The 15031-nt window shown below is 51.1% G+C and overlaps 1 protein-coding gene across 1 annotated transcript; it reads left to right on the forward strand.

Moving 5' to 3' along the window:
- Window positions 1–7301: 7301 nt before the first annotated feature.
- On the forward strand, window positions 7302–12778 carry LOC115398661 (ubiquitin-conjugating enzyme E2 L3). Its single transcript, XM_030105545.1, has 4 exons — window positions 7302–7430; window positions 9351–9446; window positions 9523–9709; window positions 12316–12778. Exons 1-4 carry the CDS (start codon window positions 7404–7406, stop codon window positions 12468–12470), a joined length of 465 nt encoding a protein of 154 aa, XP_029961405.1. The 5' UTR covers window positions 7302–7403; the 3' UTR covers window positions 12471–12778.
- Window positions 12779–15031: the final 2253 nt, after the last annotated feature.

Genomic DNA, 15031 nt, shown 5'->3' on the forward strand with positions numbered 1-15031 from the left:
CCAAAACTTTACATATATCATTTATATAAAGAATAAATAAAAATGGGGCCCAATACTGCCCCCTGTTGGACACCACAAGAAACATCCAACAAAAAAGAACAGACATCTCCAAGTTGTACGAATTGTTTTCGGTCAGTCAGATAGCTCTTTACCCAGTCCAATACTCTCCCTCGGATCCCATATCTCTCTAACTTATGTATTAAAATGTCATGGTTACTGGTGTCAAAAGCCTTCTGGAGGTCAAGGAATATTCCGATTGTATACATTTTTTTCTCCAATGAATTTGCTATTTCCTCAACACAATCTAAAGTGCTAATGCAGTTGACCTATTTGACCTGAACCCGTACTGACTTTCACTAAGTATTTTATTTTTTTCCAGAAATGTATTCAAACGGGCAACAAAAAGCTTTTCTAATATTTTGGAGAATTGAGAAAGTAATGACACTGGTCTATAATTTGTAAAATAATGTTTGTCCCCAGCTTTATAACAGTGGAATGACTTTGGCTACTTTCATTTGATTCGGAAATGTACCCGTTTGAAAAGATAAGTTACAGATGTAGGTGAGCGGCTTTGAAATACATTCAATAACATTTTTGACAAGAGTCATGTCAATATCATTGCAATCACGTGATGTTTTATTTTTGCATGTAGAAACTACCTGAATTACTTCTTTTTCTTCAACTCTCACTGCTCAGGAACATTGAACTTAGATTTCGATCAATAAAATTATGATTGCCTGTGCCGCTCCCCACATCTGGGATCTTTTCAGCTCGGTCACTTCCAATATTAAAGCTGGTGTCCGGAGTTTCTGTTCATTTCCAATGTATGTATAATTTTTCAACAGAGCTTCAATGTGTCAGTCTGGTTCCATACTACAATATAATATCAGCATAAAGCAATATAAAAATGTATTTATGAGCCCCGCCTTCGTCTCATAGACCCCCATGTTATCCGAAAAAGCGCCGGTCAGCTTCAGCCAATAGACTTCGAGCTTCCGCCTTGTCCTGCTGTCAGTCAAAGTGTGGAGCAGCCAGAGAGCACGGCCGCTCGCCCAGCAGAGGAGAGTTAGCTCTGCAGCAGATATATCCACTGTCTGCTGAACATCCACCGGAAACAGCTCAACATGGAGGATGCTGCAGGACTCAGAGGCTCTCATTTTCACCCCACAGATAATAGCGTGCACAATTAAAGGGGCGTGGCTTGGTCGCTCATGAAAGCAGAGGGAGGGCGGAGCCTCCAGACTTTGGATTAAAAAAACCTGTCTCTTTCAAAACTCCGGACACGAGCTTTAGCAAAGAACTTATTAAAGCAATTGGCCACATCCATCATATTATCATTTTCTTTTCCTTCCACAGTGAAGTGCTTGGAGTAACATACCTTTCCTTTGGATTTATGTATTACATTGTTCAGTATTTTCCATAGTTCTCTTATATTATCTTTATTGTTGTCCAATAATTTACATAAATAATCTTTCTTTGCAGTTCTGATAATATTTGTTAGTTTGTTTTTATATGTTTTGTGTTTATTTTCAGTTTCCTTAGTTCTTGATTTAATGAATTTAATGAACCCATTCGAAACAAACATATGAAGCTCCTGGTTCCACACCAGGTTCTGGTCTTTGTCTCAGGTTCTTCTGGACCAGACTCTGATTATCTCATCAATCATCTAATGATTTGATTTTAGGAGTTGCAGTTTTGCATAAATCAGCCAATCACCGCTCCTCCTCTGGCCATGTGATGTGGTCATGTGACAGGCTGGACCAATCACGTTACATGTGGTTCACAGAGTTCAGTCTGCAGACGCCCTGCCGGAAGCTTCAGAACGCCTGGGGGACGCTGCTTTAGCTCCGCCCATCAGCGGTCACGCTCTGCTCACGGAGCCCCCTGGTGGTCATCGATGTGTCTGCTTCAGCAGCTCAGCCTCCCACCTCCGTTTACTCACTGACACAAAACTCACCTGGGGGGTATTGCACAAAACCAGGATAAGGATTAAGCCAGCAAACTGTGGTGATCCTGTGGTGATCCTGTGGTGATCCTGTGGTGATCTTGTGGTGATCCTGGATGAAGTTATCCTCAAGTCTGTTGCACAAAAGCTGGCCAAGTTTATCCCGGACCAGTCACCATGGTGATTTATCCTCTGCAGCTCGCTGCTCCACAGCAGGCTAACTACCAGGATCAGATTAAACTGCTGTCAACAATGTGAGAAGTGGGCGTGGCTTACAGCATTTCCTGGATTTTTCTACACATTACATCATTTAATCCTCCTGCAGCCAAACCTTACTACTGTAGTCGCTGCATCTGCAGGGTCTGGTTGACTTTAGGATTATTTTGTTGCTCAGATTATATGAAGACCAACATAACTTTCAACACAGACGTTTCAGAATCCTTTCTTTATTAATACAAGTCCTACAATAAAAGGTTCACAATTATTGTAAAGACAATGGAAAAAAAAACCTTAATGAAACTGGTACTAAACCACACTGATGTAACAAATAAAGAATAATCGACTTTCTCATTCTCTTCTATTTTATTCGGGTCCCCAAGAATCCCTCTATCAAGGGATTTACTACTATTTACTACAGTGGCGTATTTACCTAGCACTGGGCCCTCATGCAGAATTCTTATACGTATGTTCCCCCAACGCCAGAAATTATACATTTTTCAGAAAAAAAAAACCACTCTCAGATGAAGGTTAAAAAAAAAAAAAAAAAAAAATGCCCATAAAAGTCTGTCAGTCATTAGAAATGCTCTTGTGTGAAAAAGAGAAGAAAGAAGAGAAGAGGATGAGCATTCAGCTCAGCTTCCTAACACAACGTGGTGACGGCGCTCCAGAACAACAGATTAGAAGCTCTGGATCATTTAAATACAACACCCCCGCCCGTCTCTGCTGACCTTACAGTTGCACTTTAACGGCTTTTCTCTCTGCAAATTCAGTGATCGCCATCTCTTCCTCATCTTACTGTACCCCCCCGGCCCCCCTCGGCCCCCCTCGGCCCCCCTCGGCCCCCCCGGCCCCCGCGGCCGTGTTGAAACTGTTAGCGTCTTTCTTTATAAAGAAACCAGTTATTTTGGGGAGCTTTGCTCTTTTTTCTTGTTTGGCTTCACTTCTTTTTCGCTTCTGAAAGCCACTTTTCTGCCTCTGCTTCTCCATAGTTGTGTTTGTCGTGTGACCTGTGACCTGTCTCCTTCCTGTATCCTTGCCCACTCAGGGCACACCGGGAGGCACTGCTCCCACCGCCCCTCCCATGAAATTAGCACAGGATAATTGATCTCAGAAGATTTTAAATATTATGTTATGACATTAAATCAACCTTGGTTAACCATACATTAAGGGCCCGTTCGCATTTTTCTTTCCTCCCTCTTTTTCTTTTTCTTTTCTCTCTTGTTTTCGTGACTTGGGAGTGCCCCTCCACGCCATGGGCCCCCATGCAACTGTGTGCCACGTCTGATTGACTACAATATTAGGTGCGTTGGACATGAGAAAGCCAGAGGCAGACCTTTAAGACTTCTGAGCCGCCCCGCCCAGATTTGGGGCGGGGGGGGGGGGGGGGGGGGGGGGGGGGGGGGGGGTAGCGCAAAGGTGGCGAAAAAGTAACGGAGCAACACAAAAACAGCATCCACAGATCAGAGGCCTGTTCCACCATGTCCAACAACGTATGATCATTAACCACACTGCTGAAAAGCACAAATAGTAACAAAACAAAAGATAAATCAGCAGCTCTCTCCTTCAGCAGAGCTGCAGTCTCCTCTTTTTTGGAATTTTGAACAGCACAACACTTCATATTGATCTGACCAAGCCGGCGGAGTTTGCTGTTGTTTTTTAAGCACATAATAGACTGAAAACTTTATTTATTTATTTTGACTGAGGGGGTGAAGCAGTCTGCCCCCCCTTGACGCCTGGTCTGCAGCAGCAGCACGCGTCACATGACAGAAGCCGAACCGTAACTAAAATATTTTTTTTTTTTTACATTTTATTTATTTCAGTTAACTGAATATGAATGAACACAGTGTGACACACGAAAGAAATTATGAATTCTTTTGCTTTTAATAAGAAAAAAATAAATTACCCCTCTGACAGCCAGGGGGGGCAAGGAGGCACAGGCGGGGGGGGGGGGGGGGCATTGTCACCCCGGATGACGGGCCTGTAAACAACCTGAACCCCGAACTGTGGGAGTCATGAGAAACACAAACATACCTGCAGTGTGTGTGTGTGTGTGTGTGTGTGTGTGCGTGTGTGTGTGTGTGTGTGTGTGTGTGTGTGAGATTTTTCTCACCTTCTGCTCTTGTGTCCAGGAGTGGTGTCCGGCCAGAAATTTCCCCAGGGGACGGACGCCACTTAAGAAGGTTCTGGGCTGGACCAAGAGTGGCAATGGGCAGGGTGGTTTCGCAGATTTTACATATGGTTTAGGATTTCATGTCTTTATTTGGGTAGTTAGTTCCATCGCCGTAACACGTAGTGTAACGGCGAAGGGTATTGTTCTTGCTCAGTTTCTTCTGATTATTCTTTGTCCCACGAGAATGCATTTTTCACCCCCTGAACATAGCTGAATGTGGGTTTTTTTTGGTATCTACGCGACCGGCCCGGAGAAAAATTCGATAAAATGTATACCTCCACAGTGACAGATCAACACTGGCTCGACAGCGCCACCTACAGTCAGACCCCTATGGCCCACAGAGTGGGCATATTTTGACGTAGGAACACGAAATTCACAGCAGTGACAGAGCATGAGGGGACAAACAGAAAACTCTCTGGGCTCAAATCTGTGGGACCAACAGGAAGGCGGCCATCTTGGACACAAAATTCGCCGCCATTTCGCTTTTCATTTTTCAAATGAACTGAACTCTTACTTCCTTTCTTCCAAATGAGCCCAAACTCAGCACGCTGCATCTGGACACATTGACCTTCAATAATCAGCCAGCTTTTTTTTTATACGTCACTCGGTCTCCTCACAGCACGCCGTCGAAAAACGCCTTCATTTCCTGTTATTTGGACAGCCCCTCAGGAGCTCAGGCATTGTCCCAGAACACTCAGATTACAGTCAGTTCTGTGTCATAACGGTCCTCATGTAATGCATTATAAAGTTTGATACAACTCAACTCTATAGCGCCCCCTACCATAGACCTGAAACATTCACATTCTTCCACAGTAACCAAACTGTGCAGGAAAATTCTATGCCTGAAGACAAGCAGAAAACATATATTACCATGTTGATGCATTTATAACTGTTGGCCAGCAGGGGGCGCCAAGACCCCCCCGAAAAATACATAAACATTTCTTACGAGCACATACTTTGTCCGACTGTCTTGAAATTTTGATCAATTATACACAACATGATGCTGATTATATTGAAGTATGAATGACTGTGATAGATGCTACAGCGCCACCTGTGGGAGTCTGCAAAGATTACAATGCAATTTCAAAAAATTACTTTTACCAATCTTTTCATATTTGAGAAAAAATTCCTTTGTGGCCTCCTGATCAGTAAAGTCAATCAGCTCTTTCCTGTAACTTCCATGGTTTTGACTCTAGAGGCTTCTCTAAAACCCATTCATTGTCTATGTGGAAATGTCGTTTGGCTTCCAGTTATTCAAATGAACTGAACTCCTCGGAGTTTGGACCAAATGAGCCCAAACTCAGCAGGCTGCATCTACACACACTGACCTTCAATAATCAGCCAGCTTTTTTTGATCTGTCGCTCAGTCTCCCCATAACAAGCCCTCAAAAATGCCTTCTTTTCCTGCCACACCAGTCCACTCTGGGCTGCATGAACTGCCCCCCCCCCCTCTTCCCCCCCCCCCCCCCCCCCCTTGCCCCCATCCTCAATCTCCTGACTTTGACATACACACTTCAAAGTCTGTATGAAATTCTGGCAGAGGACACTGATGAAACATGTCTAGAATATCTTTGACCAGTTCCACTTCATCTCCATCAGGGGCGCAAAGACTGGAGGCCGCAGTGTGTGGCGTTAATGTCAGTTTAGCGAGCGCGAGACGTCAACGGCAATAGCAGGGAGTGAAGCACTAGCACGCAGCTTTAATTGGGTTCATTCTTAAGTATGGGTGTTGTTTTCTTTAGATTATCATTTGAGTTTTTTTGTGAGAGACCTAGTATTATGTTTTACGCCTCTTGGAGTGCTACGCTTTGACCCTGTTCGGTGAGTGTATTTCAGTCAGGGGTGATTGCTGTGGTGGTGGCAGCTGCTGCTGGGGAAGCTGTGCTCCTGAAAATCCTCTCATGTGCTTTTTTTTTTTCTTTTGCACTTTTTGCACTTTATATATTATTTTGCACAAGAAATAAAAAAGAAGTGGATCACTCAACCTTGGACTGTATAAAGATTTGAATAAAACAAAGTGAATATTTCATTAATGTCTTCTGGGTCAATAGTTAGTTCACCGTTATCTTTGTGGATTTGAGGGATCTGTTGAGAGACTGAGCGGCGCTGCAGGCGGTGTGCCAGCAAACGGCCAGCTTCACCACCATGCTCACATAGCCCCGTGGTTTTAACAGGAGACATTCTGTCTTCTCAGTTGATAACAAATTACACTGTGTTTGAAGGTACAACTTTCTTTTAAAGAGTTCAGGAGCGCGAGATACAGTACTGCTCATCCACCAGTCATCGTGATTTAATGAGTTCCTCTTCTTCACTTCTTTTCGATGCATGAGCCTCAGGAGTATGCTACAATCTCCCCTCTGACAACAGCTTCTCGTGTTTCCCAGAGGAGGGAAGGGGAAATGTTATCCTTCTTGTTGAATTCAATAAAGTCATCAATTTTCTGGGATATCATTTCACAAAAAGCCTCATCAGCCAGGAGACCTCTGTCTAACTTCTAAGAGGGACACACCCAACTGTAAAGACGAAATGTGACATCTAATAATCCAGGGGCGAGATCTGATTCAGAGACAGCTGAGCGTTCCGCTTTTGAGACAGAGGGGAGCAGAGACTGGTCAATAAAGAAATAATCTATTCTGCTATATGAGTGGCGTACAGAGCAAACAGAAGAGAAGGACTTACTCTGTGGGTAGAAAAACCGCCACGGTCAACACTTCCTATCTGGTCCATATCATGAGAGGAGTTTATCTTATTGAGAAAGGTGTATGTGTTTATGATTGGAACGGTCTGCTGTTGGATTCATGACACAGTTTAAATCCCAGCAAAAATCAATCTGAATTCAAATGAAGCCTCGGGGCCACCCATCCTTCTCTCAGCCGACCGGGGTCTCTGAGCCGCAGCCGGTTCCTGCAGCTCCGCAGCTTCAGACGGCGGAGCTCCGGAGCCGAGCAGGGCCCTCCTTGGCGGATTGGTGTTGATTTTGGGTAACGGTAACGGCCGCCCGGACCGAGGCCCGGGACCGGGCCCATATTCCCCGCGCGGTGAATTCTGGGAGCACACAGTAGTTTCAAGATGGCGGCGAGCAGGAGGCTGGCCAAGGTAAATCTCCGGTCCCGTTATTTTCTACTCCTCCCCGCCGGGTGATCAGGCGTCGGGTCCGGGCGGACGCGGTCGCTCGGTGCCTCGGCCGGCTCCGGGCGCCGCGGCGCCGCGAGGAGCGACCGGCGTGGCCCGCCAGCGGCGGTGAGCCCCGGGAGGTCACCGCCGTCCGCCGAGCCGAGCTGCCGTCGCCGTCTCACCGGCGAATTAGGCCGGAGTCCCGACGCAGCCTCCGGCGGAGCGGACGGGGCGTCCCGGGGCCCGGGCAGCGGGCCGGGTCGCGGTCCTCTCCCGCCGACACCGGGCGCACGCGGCTGCGTGGCCCACTTAGCGAGATTAATGGCGGCCGCCGTGAGGCTGTCCGCGGACAGGCGACGCTAATCAGCTAAACCGCTATCCGGTTCAGAGAGCTAGCGGGGCAGCGGCGGGGCTCCAGACCCCCGGGAGCCGGACCGGCTCCCCGGACCGGACCCGGGTCCCCCGCCGCCAGCGGGTCTCAGCTCCAGCTGTACCCTCAGTTCGGACCGGTTCGGTGTGTTTGGAGCGGGTCGAGCACACTGCGCGGGGTGTGTGTGTGTGTGTGTGTGTGTGTGTGTGTGGGGCTGACAGGGTCTCTGCTCCAGGTGGGTTTCTGAGGACTAACGCCACCCGGAAGTGGCCCGGCCCGGTGCGGGGCACGCGGTGTTCCTGAGGGAACAGTCCGCTGTTCTCCAGCTGTTCTCCAAACTCTGGCTCTACGGACTGACGGTTTCCAGAACTGTGGCGGTTCTGGATGTTTGGACCGGTTCAGACTGACGTGCTGGGGATATAAACGGACACGTTGTGGAGTTCTGGTCGTAGAACCTCTGGGCTGGTTCGGTTCTCTGAACTGTGGCATGTTGTACAGACGCTGAGCGGTTCTGGAGCTCCGGTTCTCAGAATGTTTCTGCAGCGGTTGGAGTCCGACGCCTGCTCGGCCCGTCTGGAGGATCTGAAGTGCTCCATCGCTCTGGAAGCGTGACGCTTCTAGAAAAGCGCTTGATGCACAGAACCTGACAACCTCACAGCTGACTGGAGAACAGCGACAGGCGGATGTTGCAGACACTCCGGCATGTTCTAGATCGCAGATTGACGTTTTGTTCAAGTCCTCCAAAGCCCAGAAAAGCCAGAAGCTTTCCGTGTGGCTCTTTTCCTCTTGTGTTCTGTGTTTGTAAGAAACGTGACCGTTACTCACCCCTGGTCGTCCGTCCGGATCCAGAACCGGAGATCTTCTTCATCCAACCCAGGAGAAGCGCTAACGTCACAGCGGTGAATGAGATCAGATGCAGAGCGTACCGGACGGACAGGGTGTCGGAGTTTCTGGTTAGAAAATGTCATTCATGTTTGTAAAACTCTTTAAAGAGTGTTTCAGGCGTGTAGGGACTTCGTTCATGCTTCACCTGACAGCTTTTCACTCAACAGAACTGGATCTGCAGCTGCTGGGAAGCATCTGTTGCTATGGCAACAGTGGTCACAGGTCACAGGGGTCACAGGGGTCACAGGGGTCCGCCGTTGTCTTCAAGTTCTTTAGTCCTGCTGCTCCGGTAGAGCTGGGTGAAGCGTGAGGGTCTGTGCAGGGGTGGAAGGGTTCCACTGTGAGGAAGACCTCACACATCTTCATCGGACTGTTCCACATGATCTGCTGTTAAAGACGACTGGAAAACACCAATCACAGCTGAAATCGAATCGGCGCCTAAAGCACTAAAGCAGCATTTGGTCCCAGCCTGGTCTCTGTCCTGTCTCTAAAAACGTCTGGAGTTCCACAGCATGTGGTCCAGACGGGGAGAGGACGAGTTCCTGAACAGAACCGGGACAGTCCGGCTGCTCGCTTCAGTCTGCATGGTTTCTGGCTCAGAATGTCACTTTGTTTTTCTTTTTCCTTTTTTATGTCTGTCGTCTCAGGAACTCGAAGAAATTCGTAAGTCTGGAATGAAAAACTTCAGAAACATTCAAGTTGAAGAGTCGAACCTATTGTCATGGCAAGGCCTCATCGTTCCTGTGAGTACGGAACCCTGCAGAACCCTGGCCTCTGTAGACCTCTGACCCGGCCTCTGACCCCGCCTCTCGCTTTCAGGACAACCCTCCTTATGACAAAGGTGCATTCAGGATCGAGATCATCTTCCCCACCGAGTACCCCTTCAAGCCCCCCAAGATCACATTCAAGACCAAGATCTACCACCCCAACATCGACGAGAAGGGCCAGGTCTGCCTGCCCGTGATCAGCGCAGAGAACTGGAAGCCCGCCACCAAAACCGACCAAGGTGAGTCTGGCTTCGTACTGAGCCTCAAACACATCGGGTCCTGGGGACCTCAGACCTGGGGGCCCTGGGTCCTGGGGACCTCAGACCTGGGGGCCCTGGGTCCTGGGGACCTCAGACCTGGGGGCCCTGGGTCCTGGGGACCTCAGACCTGGGGGCTCTGGGTCCTGGGTAGGTATGTACCAATATGAAAATTTGATATCACGATATTGGCGCGTTGCTTTTAATACATTAGTTTTAATAGAAAACACTGAATTCTGTCAACATCTGTCGACACTATTTCAACATGGCTGAGAACATTTTGTTGAAGGAGAGGAAAAAAATGACATTTTCACCCTCGCTTCATTCATTGAAAAACCTGATGATAAGAATGAAGCAGCCACAGCGATCCTCTGCCTGCATCCAGCAGCTCCTGGACTACAGCTGGACCAGGTTTCATGAGAACAGCTCAAAGCACAGAGAGTTTATAAAGCGTTAGTTTGGACAGAACCGGGAGAACCCTCCATCCGACGCCTTCAGACCAGCCTGTGCCAAACTGTACTCAGTAGGTTTGAACTTGTTTGAAAGGAATCTGACTTTGAAATACTTTTAATTTCCGCTACAGGAGTCTGGATATATGCAGTGCAGCCTTTGGCTCTGACGTTCAGCCACTATATTATAAGTTTCTGCACAGTTTTGTGCAGAAACTTGTATTTGAGCACAGTATTGTTGACAGTATAATCTGCAGCCCGGAGCAGACGGATCTCTGGTTCTGTAGCGTTCTGTGGGACGGACGGGTTCATGCCTCGTTTTTATCACTCTGGCATAGAATGACTTCACTGAAGGGTTTTCTGTGGGGTGGAGGGTGTGGGGGGCTGCTGTGGGGGCTTTGACGCCCTGCCTCAGACCAGCAGCTGCTCCGGTGACGGCTCGTCTCCAGATGGAACAGCGACAAGGTGGAAAACACCTGATGTGATCCTCTCGGCTGTGCAGCATCGTAAATCGTGATTATAGTGTAAATCGGCTCAGGCCTGGCGGTCCTGTGGACCCCCTCAGGCCTGGCGGTCCTGTGGACCCCCTCAGGCGGTCCTGTGGACCCCCTCTGGCCTGGCAGTCCTGTGGACCCCCTCAGGCGGTCCTGTGGACCCCCTCAGGCGTGGCGGTCCCGTGGACCCCCTCAGGCCTGGCGGTCCCGTGGACCCCCTCAGGCCTGGCGGTCCCGTGGACCCCCTCAGGCGGTCCTGTGGACCCCTCAGGCCTGGCGGTCCCGTGGACCCCCTCAGGCGGTCCTGTGGACCCCCTCAGGCCTGGCGGTCCCGTGGACCCCCTCAGGCGGTCCTGTGGACCCCCTCAGGCCTGGCGGTCCCGTGGACCCCCTCAGGCCTGGCGGTCCCGTGGACCCCCTCAGGCGGTCCTGTGGACCCCCTCTGGCCTGGCGGTCCTGTGGACCCCCTCAGGCGGTCCTGTGGACCCCCTCAGGCCTGGCGGTCCCGTGGACCCCCTCAGGCCTGGCGGTCCCGTGGACCCCCTCAGGCCTGGCGGTCCCGTGGACCCCCTCAGGCCTGGCGGTCCTGTGGACCCCCCTCAGGCTGGTCCTGTGGACCCCCTCAGCGGTCCTGTGGACCCCCTCAGGCGGTCCTGTACTCCCTCAGCCTGGCGGTCCTGTGGACCCCCTCAGGCGGTCCTGTGGACCCCCTCAGGCCTGGCGGTCCTGTGGACCCCCTCAGGCGGTCCCTGTGGACCCCCTCAGGCCTGCGGAGGCCTGGCGGTCCTGTGGACCCCCTCAGGCGGTCCTGTGGACCCCCTCAGGCCTGGCGGTCCTGTGGACCCCCTCAGGCCCGGCGGTCCTGTGGACCCCCTCAGGCCTGGCGGTCCTGTGGACCCCCTCAGCCTCCAGGACTGTTGTGGTGACGTGGTGACTGTGGACTGCAGAGAGCTGCAGCCATAAAGACACGCCCCGCTCAGAGTCCAGCCGAAGCGCTGCTCCACCTGGAGGGACGGATCGCTCTGAATGAGCAGAGTCCAGGAGAGCCGGGCTCCCACAGCCTCTGCTCAGGGAGAGTCCAGACCAGGACTGGAAGGTCACCCTGAGTCCAGCTGGAGGACCTGTGGTCCTCACTGGCCTGTTGGACAGAGACTCGCCGTGACTCCTCCTCCACACCAGGACCATAAACCCCGGGTGTTTACAGCTGAACAAGGAAGCAGCAGGCGCAGCTTTCAGCAGCGAGGGACGGCGTCCTCCGTCTTACTGCCCCCTGCTGTCTGTCCCGGCACCCGACGGCAGGAGGACCTGTGGGTCCCGTATGGCAGGTGGTCCTGCTGGTGGTCCTGACAGGCCGCGCTGGCGCTAATGCTAGCCGCCTGGCTAAGGCCCCACACGCCGTTGGTGTAGAGCGCCCTCTGCTGGGCAGCAGGTGAAGGACAGCTGATGGCTGTGTGAGACGGATCCCTGTCCATCAGGAGGGTGGTGTGCAGATGAAGCCCTCCCTGACTGTGTGTGTGTGTGTCTGTGTGTCTGTGTGTGTCTGTGTGTGTGTGTGTGTGTGTCTGTGTGTGTCTGTGTGTGTCTGTGTGTGTGTGTGTCTGTGTGTGTGTGTGTGTGTGTGTGTGTGTGTGTGTGTGTGTTGCAGTCATCCAGTCGCTCATCGCCCTGGTGAACGACCCGCAGCCGGAGCACCCGCTGAGGGCCGACCTCGCAGAGGAATACTCAAAGGACCGTAAAAAATTCTTGAAGAATGCTGAAGAGTTTACGAAGAAACACGGAGAGAAGCGGCCAATGGACTGATCACCTGGCCGGCTCGTAGCCCCTCTCTGCCCCCAAACCAAACCCCCATCCCCCTTCTCCCCTCTTCTCCTGCTCTCATCTCACTCCTCCTCCTCCTCCTCCTCACAGCCGTGGAGTCGCCCAGCTGAATCCGGCCCCCCACCTCTGCCCCCCCATCCAGGACTTGTGGATCAGACAGCCCCCCCTCCCCCCCAGCCATACGTCTCCAAACCATTTCTAACTTTCTACTCTTTGTTAAAGTGGAAGAAGCAGAAGGGTGGAGTTGTCTGTCCCTCCGTCTCATCACCTCCTCCGTCACTCAAACCTGAGGCTCTACACTGTACCCCCCCCCCCCCCCCCCCCCCCCCCCCACCACACACACACACACACACACACACACACACACACACACACACACACACACACACACACACACACACACACACACACACACACTCACACTCACAGCCAGACACTCCTCAGACCTGGTGTCCACAGCTCACAGTGAGTCCCTGCAGTGTCTCGGCTGGACAGGGTGTAGGACAGGGGACAGACTAGATGCTGCAGCTTGATTGGACAGGCGGCAGTCTGTCTCCAGAGACAGCCTCAGGTGGACAGACTAGCTGCTAGAGTGTAAGCCTTGCTGTCCTCGTGGACTAAAGCTGATGATTGTTGGACTAGACGCTGTCCTCAGTCTGCAGAGCAGCTGGACAGATGGAGACACTCTGTCTCCATCATGGAAGAGCTAGAGGACAGTGGAGTCCAGTCAGGACGAGACAGGACGGTCCTTCACGTCAGTCCATCCAGTCCTCTGCTGACTGGGCGGTCTGCAGACTGCAGGGAGGACAGACCAGAGATCAGCTCCAGGGAGGACAGACGAGACACTGCAGCGGCTCCTCACCCCTTTAACAACCCAAACCACAGTGATTGGCCCTGGGTGTGTGGGACGGTGGAGCAGTGGGATGGTCGTGTCGGGGTAACGTCTTCTCCGGTTCCATACCACCCACCGCCTGCAGGGGGCGCACTCAGCTGGAATGAAGCCCGGCTCCCGGAGGCGGCCCTGGGAAGTGCACCTTGAAGGCAGCTGGGAGAGGGCTGGCTGTCGGGGGAGGGGGGACGGGGGACTGCAGGGCTCCAACCCACCCACCATGTAACAGCTCTGATCTGATCCCAATATTGTTTCATAATAAAGATGGCTGACCATGTGGCCTCACTGTCTGCCTGCTGCGTGTGTGTGCTGACCCGGGCCGGGGGGTCCAGGTGGTCCTCCAGGTGGTCCTGTTGGTCTTCTGGTGGATCTCGTCACAATGGCAGCATTGCCACAATAAAATCGCTGAGAATTGTGGTGGTTTTGAGAAGTAGAACCGCTTTGAGACGTTAAGTGAAGTCCGTGTTGAAAAATCAACCTCTTAAAAGAATACTCTGAAGATCTTGGACCCAGGCCCTATCCCCATCATTTACACAGTGAGATAAGCTCATAAATACCTTTTTTGTGTCCGTTCGTCCAGCCGCTGGCTCCCAGCTGTTAGCATCGTAGTTAGCTTAGCTCAACTGCTGGAGGTGAAGAGGAAACGGAGCCGGACTGACGAAAGTGGACAAAGTCCTCCTTCCAGTGGTCCAGGGGACGGCGTATTAGCACGTGAAGTCAATCTGAATGGTTATAAAACATTTTAAAAGACGCGTTTTCTTTTCAATCCATTAAAATAACATGTTGATACACACAGATCTGCAGAAGCATAGCGCTCCGCGGAAGGATATGCCGGAGCACAGCAGCAGAAGCATAGACTCAGCTGCTGTGCGCCGGTATATCCTTCAGGGAGCGCTGCCATGCGCAGGTCTGTATATCAAAACGTTATTTTAATGGATTGAAAAGAAAACGCGTCTTTTAAAATGTTTTATAACCATTCAGATTGACTTCACGTGCTAATACGCCGTCCCCTGGACCACTGGAAGGACGACTTTGTCCACTTTCGTCAGTCCGGCTCTGTTTCCTCTTCACCTCCAGCAGTTGAGCTAAGCTAACTACGATGCTAACAGCTGGGAGCCAGCGGCTGGACGAACGGACACAAAAAAGGTATTTATGAGCTTATCTCACTGTGTAAATGATCGGGATAGGGCCTGGGTCCAAAATCTTCAGAGTATTCTTTTAAAGCTGGGGTTGGCGATCTGAATTAGATACATTTAAATACTGGTTAAAATGATCTTTATGACCCGATTGGAAGCAATTCATAGCGTGTTCTTAAAGTAGTTTGGAAAATATCTGCTATCTACAGCAGGAGTAAAACATGAAAAACGGCAACCCCCTGCGCGTACATGTGAACGGCGTGCACTGACCCTGTTCAGTGCACGCGTTGCCAAGCTGAGAAGGACGGAGCGTCGTTGCAGAATGGCGGAGAAGAATGTTTGGGGGTTTACTTACCGTTCAGTGCGCCACAACTTGGCGTAGTGCAAATAAAGAAAAACAAAGAAACGAAGCGCTGAGGACAGGTTAGTGCTGTAACAGCGGTGCTCGTGCCTGTAAGCGTCCCATTGGGGTGGGATTTGGGCGGGAGCTGGGCGGGAGCTGGGCGGAGCCTTGGGGA

Source organism: Salarias fasciatus, chromosome 12 (genome assembly GCF_902148845.1).
Source record: "Salarias fasciatus chromosome 12, fSalaFa1.1, whole genome shotgun sequence".
Taxonomy (NCBI): domain Eukaryota; kingdom Metazoa; phylum Chordata; class Actinopteri; order Blenniiformes; family Blenniidae; genus Salarias; species Salarias fasciatus.

What these genes read in the sequence shown, in the direction of transcription:
- LOC115398661 (XM_030105545.1), top strand. Translation starts at nt 7,404, where the DNA reads ATGGCGGCGAGCAGGAGGCTGGCCAAG. An exon ending in GGCAAGGCCTCATCGTTCCT is followed by an intron (nt 9,447 to 9,522) that starts GTGAGTACGGAA and finishes TCTCGCTTTCAG; the next exon opens with GACAACCCTCCTTATGACAA. An exon ending in CGCCACCAAAACCGACCAAG is followed by an intron (nt 9,710 to 12,315) that starts GTGAGTCTGGCT and finishes TGTGTGTTGCAG; the next exon opens with TCATCCAGTCGCTCATCGCC.